Here is a 13,673-nt window from a genome sequence, read left to right as displayed (position 1 = left end):
TTAAAACAAGCGGCTCGTGTTGATGTTGATGCTTCAAAAGCAGGGCTTGACATATTCCTGAAAGGGCATTGTATTATGCACACTTCACACCCCCGCTGAGAGAAGGTTAGAGGATGCCACGTGAGGAGGATAGCCGTAATAAACAGCTGTTACAACCGTGATCCCACCCTTAAACCTCTATAATCAGGATTGCTATAAACAGCGTGTTATGCACATTTCCCCCTAAATGCTCACGGCAGATTACAGTTGCTGTGAAATGCAGGCAGCGAGAGCTTTGAAAAGGACAGAGAGAGATAAAGAAATCAAAGATGCAACACCCTTCTGCATGCCGATCTGTGATGTGCTCTCTCTCTCTGCGGTGAATGCATGAACTTCCACCAGTCATGAGTGAAATGTTCTGGCAGACATGCAGTCGCTCATACATGGAGGGGCTGAGCTTAATCCCGGAGTTCTGTGCGAGCTGCATAATAGAAACAAATGTATTCCCTTGTGTGCAGAGGGCATGGAGAGAGGTATCATCTGACACTCGCACTATATCACTCTGAATGCTTGAGAGATAAAGGGGCTTATTCTTTACTGCCAATAAACTTACATTAAGCCCATTAATCTGTCAATATTGAGGTATTATCAGCATCCACCGGCGATTAATAGAAGCGGTCGCGTGTTGGTTACAAAATTTACCAACAGCCTTGTCAATGGATTTTCTGCTTTCAAATCATTTATAGTGATTCTTAGTATTAAATACTGTGAGAAGCAAGTACTCCTTTGAATTCATCTACTTTTGTACATTTTATTTGTTGTCACTAAATTGTACTGCATACTGTTTGTCAGCACTAGTACAGACCACTTGGATCTCTGTATATATCGATATCTAAAATCTATCTATCTATCTATCTATCTTTCTATCTATCTATCTATACAGTATATAAAACAGTACTTTAAATTTTGGACAAAATTATATATTTATATATATATATATACAGTTAAGCAATTATAAATGAGGTGCACAGACAAAAAAAGTCTTTCAATAATATACATTCATGAATTATTAAAGTCATACTTTTTAAATCTCTTTCAAGGCAACACTGTCTGATCCAAAACAATTACTTAGAAGGCACAGAATAGTCAATATGACAAATAGCCTACTGACATTTCTCAAATGATATTTATTATAACAAATAGTTTATTCTACAATGTCCATGTATTTGGGATTTGTTAACAGTGGAATGCTTTTCAAAAAATATTCAGCTCTGAGTAATATCCCCCTGGTTTTTTTTTTCTTTTCTTTTTTTCTGGATATAAAAAAACATAATGTGACGTGCATTTGGTCATATTCATAGTGTTTGACCAGCCTGAGCATCATAAATGCATCGACACAGATCTAATAGCTTTCCTACATGATGCGCGTGCAACATACCTGCGATTTATGCTGCTGACCATCCTCGAGTTCTGAAACACTGTTCATGATTTTCCATCGATCATTTACCATTCTCTGGAATCCTTACCATCCGAGAGTTGTTTTCATAGGCATGAGGAGAGAACGGGACTGTCAGTCTTAAATTCCAGCATCCAAGAAAGAGAAAAATGAAACAGCACAACAGTCTAGGGGAACTAAAACTACTTCACAAAACGATCCGCACAGACCTACTGAAAACCGGGGCACGCACAGCACTAGAGATCCACACTCATTTTGTAAAAGAAAAATATACGTACTTCAAGGGACTTGACCCTCACCCCAAAAAGAAACAAAACAAGAAAATGCAGTCCGAAAGCAGATCCGATCTCCTCAACGCTCTCAAATACTGAGGCGAAGGTGTGACGGTTTGCGGATGATGCGTTCCGTTAGTTGGCAGGTAACGTTATTCCTCCTCAGATATAAAACTTTCGCTACCCAGTCAGTGAGAAACAAAAAAACGCGGGTTTAGATAATAAAACAAAGTTATGCAAAATAACTGTATGTTAAGCATCCGTTTGGTTTGCTTCATTCCTGTGGTGTGATAACACGCTCCTGAGATCAGCCCCCCCTTTCTTGTGCTTACACCGCGTCTGCTAGCGATGTCCGATCCGTGAACAAATCCTTCTTCTGAGTCGGATCTTTTCGATGAATCATTTAAACCGGTTCACTAAACGGGTCTCACGCACTGGACTAAACGACTCAAATACGAATCGGTCCGAGCGGATCTCGAGTGAACAACTCTGTGCATTGAGGATTTGCCTGATGGGGCGAATAGCAGAACATTTACACACACACAAAACCGTACTCATGGCCTAAATGTAAATGAATATGTCCGTCAGATTTAAATAAATAATGAATGAATGAATTGAATTTTATTGAAACGTGCAAGACAAGTCGATTAATAAAATAATAAATCCAGTAAGAGCTGTACTGTAAATTAGTTTGTTCATTGAACGTGTAGCCTACGTTTTATGAATTTATAGCTAATCGTGATTGCTACAAACTCAATTTACATATTAATTTACAATAAATACACGTATTAATTATATAACTCACATCATTATTCAGTGTGTGGACAATTTCCACTCAAAGAGGACGACAGAAAGGACATATGGAACAGCTCCTCCCATTTTTTTAAAATAGCCAATAGTGTTTCGTTTATATATCACAGCTTGCCAGAGCCGTTGAGCTCGGTAATGTCGCAGTTTCCTCCTAATCTCTAGCCATTTCTCCACCTAATCTCCTCCATATCACTTTAAAATATAGTATTCTGTGCAGAATTAAAATGGGTCCGATATGTTTTCTAATATGTGCTGTCAAGCGTCCGGAGCAGACAGTGTGCGAGATGCAGCGGTTTGCGTGACACACTAATGTGAAACCAGATTTCATTCGCCCCAATGGAAAGCTTATTTACACTGTGAAACATTTCCTACCCACTACTGTATGCCATTCACCATTAAAGAATAGAAAATAGTATATTTGTGTGATCAAGTGACTGATTTTAGCCGCAGTCTATTTATAATGTAGGGAGCGGGACGCTTCAGATTCAACAAAGCATGTGATTGGACAGAAAGCTGAATGATGAGAAGCTGAAGTGTAGTGATGTCATCAAAATCATTGATCCATGTTGGCGGAAGTGAGAGACTGTAAGTTTTGACATCTTAAATCTTCTGAATGTGAATTTTGTCATTGTTTTGGAGCACACTAGCTTATGATAACAGAAAGTCGAACATATTCTAAAAAAACTAAAATTTTGATTTCATGGAGACTTTAACAGAAAATGTAACATTATCATATATTAGCATAACATTACCTTGACATGGAGAAAATCAAAGTGCACCTGAAATTATACATCATCTTACCAGAAAGGGATAAGACCCACACACACACTAGCGGGACTGCAAAATCTATCCCACTAAAGATGACTGTGGAAAGCATATTGTGTGTTTTTTGTGTGTGTTTTTTTACTGTATCAATTGTGTACACAACGTGACATCATTCAGCTGCTTTAAAATATAACGGCATATTTGCGCTTGCCTTTTTTCTTATACTGTATGGATAAAACCTCTAGGATACAGTCTCTGATTAATAAAGCGTTTACTGTTCTGGAACAGAATGCGCGCATGCACTTGTCTGACCCATGTATTTTACAGCTACACACCATTTCATGTCATTGAGATTTACAGATGTAGAGTACAGATGTGATTGTATCATCCAAAAAAACAAAACAATCTGAGGGTTATTTTGAGGTCATTGTGTTCTGCTGTTGTTTATGAAAAAAGCAGGATCTCTGTTTGAAAAAGAGTTTGTTTAAAGTCAGTGCAACTGCACATCCACACTGTTTTTATACTGTTAGCACAATCTTTAGTCGCCATGAAACAAAAATTGACAATTCTTGTTTTTAGGGAATATTGCAGTATTTATTATAAAAGATTTATCCATGCACATTTTTTTTTTCATGTGCCCTTGTAATCTTTAATCAAAATAAGTTCCCCTCCCTCTTGCAGCGACTTGTTTACTGGCGTGAAGGCGGGACAACCTGTCACTCACATGCGATTTTGTAGGCCAAAACCCAGAAACGAGTTAGCATTTAAGCACTTCCGTTTCAATCGTCCCGAAGCCAATGGGTTTTTGGTCAAATAGCTGAAATAAGGTCTGTGGTGAACACAAGCTCAAGATACTTTTACGCTTTATTTTACGACATAAAATATATCAGTATTACCCCACTCATGATTTATGTTACGTGTCTTGAAAAAGGCGGTTGCTAACAAGTGGCCAAATGGGACTACAGAGGGTGTCAGGGACATTAAACAAACATCATTGTGCTTTTAATCGTGCTCTTAAAAACTATTCTAACTCAAAAAGTTAGAATAATAACTCATTATCGGATCGATAATCCAAAAGCCTATGGAAAAATTCTATTTGGTTTTTGTCGAGGGACCCATGAGTGAACTTCCGGGTTGGCCTAGAAATTTACATCATCCCTACACCACTCTAGCAAATCACGATCCAATAATCCAATTAATATCCATGGACAAAATCTAGTCCTGCCCTAAATTTTTTCTAGCTCGAAGCCGTTTCACTCGAATTTAATACAAAGTTCTGTCATGAAACTCTAGATGACTCCTTAAAGGTGCAGTATGTAATATTGACAGCTGGTGGTTGAAATGGGTACTGCAATCCAAATTCAAAATATTGGAAAGAGTTGTTAAACTTAGAATGTTTCCTAAATATCTACAAACATATTATGTACTAAACATAGTACAGTGAGCAACTTTAACTCAATTTGTTAGCGATCACATCATTCCCTACATAGCGCAGCTGATTGGTTGCTGTGGCATCAGCAGCCAATGAGCTTGCAGGTCATCATTCAAATACGTGGCATTATTTGCGGTTAGCAGTCTGCAGCGCCCTTCAGAAACCCTCCATCTTCTCCAGCTCCACCTGTTTAGATCTGCTACGGGGGTTATTTCATGTATGTTTTATGTCTTACTTGTTCACGGCAGCATGTCTGTGAATGTATTGGCAGTAGCAAGTCTCTGTACTTGCTCTGCAGCAGCAGCAGTGTAGCAGATCTATTCAGCCAAGACAAAATACAATCTCTCCGAGAGTTGTCATGACAGAACTATACGTCACAATAGGGGGAAAAAATACTATCGCAACATCCGTTTGAAGCCGACTTTAAACAATATTTTTGCAATTCTCTCCTACCACAGTACCACAGGGCTTTGTAAGGGTATTAAGAATGGTGCGAGTCAGTATGACAATGTTACCAGTGCGGAGTTAACAGACAAGCCACCAAAATGCAACTTGTTTGGATGTCAATTCCTTAACAGGCAGGTTTGTTTGAGAAATTCACTTCAGGTAGTTTAAAAAATGAGAGCAACTATTCTGTCAGCTGGTAAACAAGCTGCCATTTCTGCTGTGAAAACTATGCCAGGAGGTGTGCAGAAAACTCAGTTTGTCCTTCCTTTGCACTGCAGCTACAGTAAGTATGTGCACCCATGAGCTTTCCAAAAACGGTTTTCAGCTATTTGCACTATTGAATTTCCAGTCAAACAGAATTGTAAACAGCTAAAACATCCTATAAACTGTCCTCTGACTGTAATAATAGTGACATGGTCGAGAAATGTTTATGTTGCCTGTATTATTATCATTCACGCTCAACAGGAGGAGTTAAGGCCTGTTCACACCTAGGATCATAATTATAACGATAAAGACATAGTTAGAAAAAAATCATTCTAAATATTAGGAGTGTAACGATACACGTATTCTTATTGAACCGTTCGGTACAAGGCTTTACACATTACAAACCGAACGGTTCATTGGCCCATTTTTCCTGGGCCATAATGTACGCTCATAATGTAAGAGGCGCTGGCGCGACCACAACATTGCCCAACATCAAATGGCAAAACGTAAAGAAAGCGGAACAAAACTGTGCTACTCGTTATTTTGTGCTTCACGGACCATTTATCAGTTTGGAACAATGCAGCGCAAGCCGATCTTGATCAAGCGACACTGTTACTACACAGCGCTAAGAGATCCAGTAAAGAAAGCATTCACATTTCTCCGTTATTAACGTATCAAACAGCGCTGACGTGGAAACCAGGAAGAAACATTGTAGGCCTAACAATACTTTCAAGTAGGCCTAACGTTACATCAATTTAATTTCGACATTATGAATAAAATTGCTGCCCTCAAATGTTAATCTGAAACAAAATAAACCTTTGTTTATAACTACTACAATTTACATTTCCTTTTTTTTATAAGGAGCTGTTTTTGTTTTATATGTCAAGTATAGCTCCATCATTGCTCAAAGTAAAAAATTATCATACTTTATGATGTTAGTTTTAATAAAAAAAAATTATAAAAAATGTAAATCAAGGAAATTTCTCTGGCATTTCTTACTTTTTGCTGTATCGAAAACGTACCGAACCGTGACACCAGTGTAGGACCAAACCATGAATTTTGTGAACCGTTACACCCCTACTAAATAGAAAAGAATAGCATACACACCACAACTTTAACGATAATAGTACAGAGAAACGATAATCATAGGAATCACTTCAGAATCATTTTTTCCAGCTGATGAGCATAAAAATATTGACAGCCAATCAGAATCTATCCTGCATTAAGAGGAAAAGCATTTAAAGTGGCAGATTGACAATTGTCAACGTTCCTGTAGAAAATATAGCATAATGAACATCCGTTCAAGCTTTTTTTTCCCCCAGCTATGTGTGCAGAGCAGAAAAAAGGGACCGTAACCAGCTCAATCTGACTCCTTCATGTGTGAGGTTGTCAAACCAGCGAGTTTGCAGAGCTGGAAACACAAGCCACAGAGAATTGCCCTCTGTCAAAAAGCAGCCTTCTGCCAAATAAAGAGACTCTAAATAAGATACTCAAAATAGTGAAGGCACCAACAGCGGCTTGGTAAAATAGGCGACAACAAGATGCATCTCACTGACGACTCGAAAAAAGCTGAATGTTTTTTTTTTGTTCTTGTACTCTTAAATTCAATTCACATTTATTTGTATATCACTTTTAACAATACACATCGTTTCAAAGCAGCTTTACAGAAAATTCATGAGTCCACATTGCAATTTAGAGTGATCTGTTATCAGAGGTAACTGTCTAAGTTATGTATTTCAGAAATGTACATACAGTACACAAATCACAGTTAGCTAAAAATGTACTAATTTAAACAATGTAATAATTTTTGGCAGAATCAATAAGCTCATTGAAGTAATGAATACTTGTTTGTTCAAAGATTATTACGACAGAGGAAATTGTAGCATTGGTGCATGTTAAAGATAAAGGTTCTTTATTGGCATCTACAGTTCCATAAAGAAACTTTAAACCTTGAATGGATTTGCTTTAAAAGGGATAGAACTATAAACACGGATAACTATTTACAGTCCTCATAAGCATCCATTACTTTCCCGAGCATGCAATATTCAGATCCAAGAGGTAGGACCTCAGCTGGAACAACTCCATTTTTTTCCCGATTGTCTTTAATTAATTGACATAGTTTTGTTCAAAACACAAAGAATACATATCAAACCGCTCATTATTTTTTAGTGAAATTAAAAACATGATTAAAATTAATCAAAAGAGCAAACTTACTTAAGGCCAAATTAATTTTTTCAGAGCTGAAGGCAGACGAAAAATGAGCTTCTACTCCAGAAATAACCAAATTATAGTCTTAATTTATCAAAAGTCCTCAAGGGGTGTGAGTAAATCTCAGAGCTGGCAAAGCAATAATGGGAAACTCCGGAAAAATAGCTCAAAAAACCACAATCAATCAATCAAGCTGTCAATCAATAGACCAACCGCTTTGTCAATAAGTTGTTTGTCTACCTGTACATTTACCTCACATTCATCAGTCAACTACTTGCTGCTGTCATCAGAGTCTTTTTCTCCTCCTCTTTCGACCTCCATCTATCTATCTACATCAGTTTCACTCCTTTTAAGCCTTATATTACAGATTCAGTGTTCGGTTTGCACTTGAGTCGCTCCTCCGCGGTCTAGACGTCAGATGTTGACAGCGTGATTGGCAATTACTTGCCATTTTGCTTAGATCCACATCTTTAACCTTCTAATACATAACATTTACTGCAAGGTTATTTTACTCTGAATAGCAGTAAATATGAGGATGCATGATTTCGGTAGTAAATTATAACCTTAGAGTGGATGATAATAATGGCCTATCATGTCATCAGCCTTAACACGGATTTATCTTCACATGTTATATCGTGAAATGGACCATTGAGGTCAAGGTGAAACAAGGGATCTCATCGGCACCAATATCCTTCTTGAAACTTAATACAAAGTAAATGTGCTTTAGGACACACAACAAATTACTGTTGTTGCAATTTGCTATTCATAATTAATGAATGAACGTATCTGTTGCCTTTGGCGCTGTAATATAGCACAAGATACCTCAGGGGTGGCCAGGATGATGTGTAGATATACTGTATATATATATATCCCTTAAATGCATGAATGTTTCGCCAATCATTATTACATATTCGGGACTTTAGTGCGACCGGGATCTATATCGAACACGAACACAGATGGATCTCTAGCGGTCGTGATCATTTAAAACTCTCCTGATTTTAAAGTAACAATTACAGAAGAATAACCTTTTGGAGCTTGGAAGGGTTCAGTTTGAGCAGATGTTTTGTACCATCATCACGGACCTCGTCAGAGCTCATTTCCCAGTACATTCATTAGATGAATTAGTACTCGTTACTAATTAGTACATTAGATCTCAAACATATTCTCAAAACTATCATTTTCAACATCTTCAAAATCAATATTGTGATCGCCGACTGCTTCTTCACCAGATCCACAGACAGTAATATTGGATTGCATTCAGTACTTGCTCTGCAGTAAATCACTGAGCCATTTCAGGTTTTGCTGATGATGCTTCCTATACATAAATTAATGGGAAAACAGGCACTCTTTTATATATATAAAAAAGTATTGTTATATTGTTCATTATGAATTGATTGAGGAATTCTAAGAAGGTTAAGGGGGGTATGAATGATGTCCCGTGTCACTAAAGACCTGCAGTATGCGTTTAAGAGAGATATATATAGTATATATCCTGATTTAGAATTGTTTTGCATTGCTGTGTCACTGCATATATTAAATGTTTTGTTGTAATGGTATATGAGTAGTTTTGTATTACAGCAGAACCTGGCACAATTATTACATGTTGCATGACTTGGGGGTCCTTCAATGCTGTCTGAGGCACATTAGCATTTATATTAGATATGCGATATGTCCATGACAACCTCCAAATGCTGTTTCAGTGATCAGATGCGTCTCCAAGACATCTGTATTTAGCGCTGTCCCCTAATTGACCAATGTTAATGCCAGGTGTAAATGAGTGGCTTTTCAGGAAACGGAAGGACCGGAAGAAAGATTGTTAAGTTGTAGCTGGCCAAATCGTATGTTTTTTCATTAGTGTCAAAAGTGTGTTGTATTTTGATTAAAGAGGACCTAAAATGTTCACTTATTTACCGCATTAGGCGACGGTAGAGTGACCAAAGCAACAGACAGTCCTGCACCGCCAGCCTGTTGTGCTGCCACCTGGGAATTTCATAATGGTTCTGCGTTTCTGCTTCAGGTAGGAGGTTCAGAAAATAGCCAAATTGTGAAAATGCCCATCTGTCATGTCCCTACGTTTATCTGCCAGGGAACAAGAAAAGGCTTAAGGAGTGCTGGAGAGAGGTATACAGAGAGGACATAATAAAGCAAAAATTACAGGACCGACATGGGTGGGTTTTAGAGCAGAGCCACCAGATTATTCAGAAGATACTCAAGCAATGAGTCTAATAGATCTCTCAGAGTGCTTCCTGCAGCAGTTATCAGAGCTAAATCATGACCTATTAATGAACCATTAAACATTTAATTTTGAAAAGACACAGAGAAATGTACCAGTCTCCAGACTTCCTCTTCAAAAAAATGTACTGTGTAAATAAAAGTGCAAATTGCAAATGAGCGAAGACAAATAGGCAAATGAAAGCGGTAATATTGCGTTAGGGAGGCTGTTGCAGATATTTCCAGAGTGCCAAAAAAGAGGAGATTTGGATTAATGGCTCGTGACGAGGGGAGAACTCAGTAAGCAGGGAGCAGTGATAGTAGGTGGAAATGCATTTTGGCTGTTTCCCCGTCACTTATGCTGGAAACCATCCATTTGTAAGAACAGCATCCAGGAACAGACATGTAGGCCTACCCCTGAATTGTTATTATTTACTTTTTTGAGGGGGGGTTTACTTTTTTTGTATCTTTTTAAGATGCATAATTAATGTAGTTAAACATTTTTGGGTGTAAATTACTATGACAATAATGACTCAACCACATTATTGTTGGTCAATCCAGTCGAGCTGCACCTTCCGCTGATTATTTGCTTTATGTCCGGTACACATTGTATGGTTTGGGCCAGTCCCAGAAGAAAGATTAAAAGACGAAAGACTAATCGTGGCGATTTCTATGGTCCTAAACGGTGGTCTTACGTCCTGCAGAGAGAGAGGTTCAAAGATGAACGTTGACGGTCTTGCGACAAAAGACAGCCTGATATCCTTTTCTGACAGTGTCAAAAATGTAGCATGCTCATCTCACAGTCTGTTTGCTGACTAGCCAATAAAAATGCAACATGAAATGGCATATTGATCATCAAGGCATGACGCTAAAACTTAAAACTACTTGCCAAGCTCCATTTGCAAAATTGTAATGCCCAGTCGGCCTCTTTTCCTTACAATGACCATGTCCATATTCTCCTCTTTCGCTTTCTCCCTTTTTTTCAGTCCACATTAAAAACCACAATTCCCAAAGTGCGATTCATCTTGCTCTATTTGTTTACCACTAGCGCATGCTGATGACATTTTAGCCTTTTATATTAATTTGCATAGCCTACAATTCAATAGGTGTCATCAGCGTACAGTCTACATATTGTACGTACCCAAGTTTATTAGATCCACAGTGTGACTAGTAATGATCTTATAGGATTGCAGAAATGGCACAGTCTGTAGCAGGCAAGACACTCATTTCGCTCCAAACTCACTGAAAATTTTCCCTGTGGAACACAAAAAGAGTTATTATAAAAATGACAGAGCTGCTCTTTTCCATAGAATCAATTTTATTGTTTTAACCTTTTCCAGAGCTATACTTTCAATCTTAAATAAAGACATGTATCATAAAATATTATTACAAGCACACACACACACTCAAGTAATGTAATTTCCAAATCAAGCTGCATTTTGTCAAATAATGGAAAAAGTCTGAACATATTTTCTTTAATTGTTTGTGTTGGCTATTTTATTGCAAAAATGTTTCAAATGTAATTTCCACCACAAAATGCTATTAAACACATACAGTATGTGATTGAAATTATATTGTAGTGGAAATGATGCATGTTTCAGAAAAAGTACAACAATTCTAAATTCTCCTGCATTTTTATAAACACTGTTGGACATTGCTATAGGACAAACTCAACTAGTTAATGTGTGAAAACTGTTTAAATTAATCGAGGAATCTAAAATGTACAATTCTTATTTTTTTTATTGGCATACTGCAGGGAAGATAATACGATATTAGGGAAGATTAAACAAATTCTGCCTCGCACGTATTTTGTCCGTACACTGAACAAATGACGATTTCTACGAAAAGTTTCGTCTGAATTTGGGGTTGATTGAATCTGGGCCTCAAACTATTTTTCACAGTTTAAATTCAATGGCACAAATTACGCCCTCTAATATCCCAAAGGTGACAAGCAGGAAGACAAGAGAGAGACGGCATAATGCGACAGTTGTGTGACAAGCGTGTGGGGTGACAGAAATCTCAAATAGGGTGGCGAAGGAGGACGCTGCCGGGCTCGCTGCAATACTGACAGGGTTGACACCGCCTCATCAGGCTTGCATTTTATACTCTATTTGTGCCGAAACACTTCAGTGGGTTTGTAAATAGGCAATTATTTCCGAAAGCAGACAGAGCCAAAGATTTTCACATTGACAGCTGCATTGAGTTTATCGAGTGTATTAATAGAGGAATGTCGTGCAGTTGGTGTGATGTTCTGAGACATCATAATGACCCGAGTCTCACATTGGCTTCACCTCAGTCAGAGGCTTGAATAGATAACTAAAGGAGTGCTTGTGTTAATCTCACAGAGCAATGATGCGTTTATGAGGGGTTACATGGCACACAACCAAAGAATGTGTCGCCAAATGGTTTCGAGGCTATTTAAAAACCTTTTCGAAATGTAGTTAGCTACATTGCAAGTATACCAACAAATGGAAGTAACAACAGTGAATCTATTAACAGCAATAGATTGTTACTGGAAAAGCTGACACTTTTAGGAAAAGGGCTGAGCAAACAGCGTGCTTGAGATGAATGAGACACATGATGTGTGAAGAAAAAACGGAAAAATCAAGTAAATATCACTTAGACTATAGCGTTCAAAGGTTTGGGGTCGGTTTGGTCATAGATACAGTAAAATCTTATATTGTGAAATATTATTACCATTTAAAATAACTGTTTTTCCATTTGAATACATTTAAAAATGTCATTTATTTCTGTGATGCAAAGCTGAATTTTCTGCATCATTACTTCAGTGTCACATAATCCTTCAGAAATCATTCTAATATGCTGATTTGCTACTCAAGAAACATTTCTGATTATCTGATTTTTTTTTATAAATAGAACATTTAAAAGAACAGCATTTATATTTTTTTATTTATAAATCTTTTAAAACATTATAAATGTCTTTTGACCAATGGAATGTTTTTTTGATGAATAAAAGTATTAATAAAAATAAAAAATACTTAACCCAAATTTTTGAATGGTAGTGTATATTTTATTTAATATTTTGTCCCAGTAATGTTTTTTATCACCTAAAATGAGACAACAGTATCAGTGCAAATTTCACTTATATACAGTATTTTTATTTTGCCATTTTCAATCAAGCTGCATTTGTATCAACTGATGCAAAACTATTGAAAACATTTATATTATTTAAAATAAAATAAAATGATGTGTATTTAGGACTATGAAATTATAAAGTTGTGAAAAATAATAAATTAGAATTTTATTGTTTGTGTGTGTGTGATTCCCACTGAAGCTGTTATTATGCAAAAAAAAAAATGCAAAAGGTGTGAAAATGTAGTTTGTGTAATGTAGAAAATGTGTATTTATGATACATAAAATGCTATATACTGTAAAATCAGCCTTGTGGTAAAAAAAAAATGACTCAAATGACAGAATTCTCCTGTGTTGCACATTACTGGGAAAGCTACACGCCATGCTAATGAGAAAATGCTGCTAAGCTTGTAGCATGGCTACTTTTGGGCAGTTATGCCAGACTCAACATGTCTCGGTCTTATGCCTCAGGGTTTTTGCTGGTCATGCATTACAAACACGCAAACCTAGTTTCCATTAATCTGCTATCGACAGATCCCATCTGTGGGAATTAAGACCTGCTCAAACTCTCATTATCGCGTGAGGCAGGGATTCCGGATGTTTGCGTGCATTCACTCCCGCTCTGCTTTACACTTCAACCAGAATACCTCACAAAAGGAAATGTATCAAATCACTCACAGCTTTCTTTTGACAAGCATTCACTGAAAGCCCCGGACCGCATTGGGTCACCCTGCAATGGAGATTAAGCATTGGATTGCGCCACTGGATGTGGTGAAAATGATCATCTTCAGCATCT

The 13,673-nt window shown here is 37.3% G+C and overlaps 1 protein-coding gene across 13 annotated transcripts in view; it reads right to left on the bottom strand.

Annotated features, from left to right (window-relative positions):
* Window positions 1-13,673, bottom strand: part of fibcd1a (fibrinogen C domain containing 1a) — a 153,104-nt gene that overhangs the window by 106,882 nt on the left and 32,549 nt on the right. For 4 of the 13 annotated variants that reach the window (XM_079636975.1, XM_079636970.1, XM_079636979.1 and 1 more), the window contains 2 exons: window positions 10,926-11,039; window positions 1,418-1,500 (listed from right to left, as the gene is read on the bottom strand). The exons of 1 other annotated variant lie outside the window; for it this stretch is intronic. In XM_079636975.1, the coding sequence (XP_079493101.1) occupies window positions 1,418-1,489 (72 nt within the window). In that variant the 5' untranslated portion in view covers window positions 1,490-1,500; window positions 10,926-11,039. Of the gene's footprint in view, window positions 1-1,417; window positions 2,193-10,925; window positions 11,040-13,673 lie in introns of those variants that run through there. 8 more of the 13 variants (XM_079636972.1, XM_079636971.1, XM_079636978.1 and 5 more) reach the window with 7 other exon arrangements.

The sequence above is a fragment of the Phoxinus phoxinus genome, assembly GCF_949152265.1.
Source record: "Phoxinus phoxinus genome assembly, chromosome: 15".
Taxonomy (NCBI): Eukaryota; Metazoa; Chordata; class Actinopteri; order Cypriniformes; family Leuciscidae; genus Phoxinus; species Phoxinus phoxinus.
The sequence above is the reverse complement of the archived record's forward strand: the minus strand, read 5'-3'. Positions and strand labels throughout refer to the sequence as shown.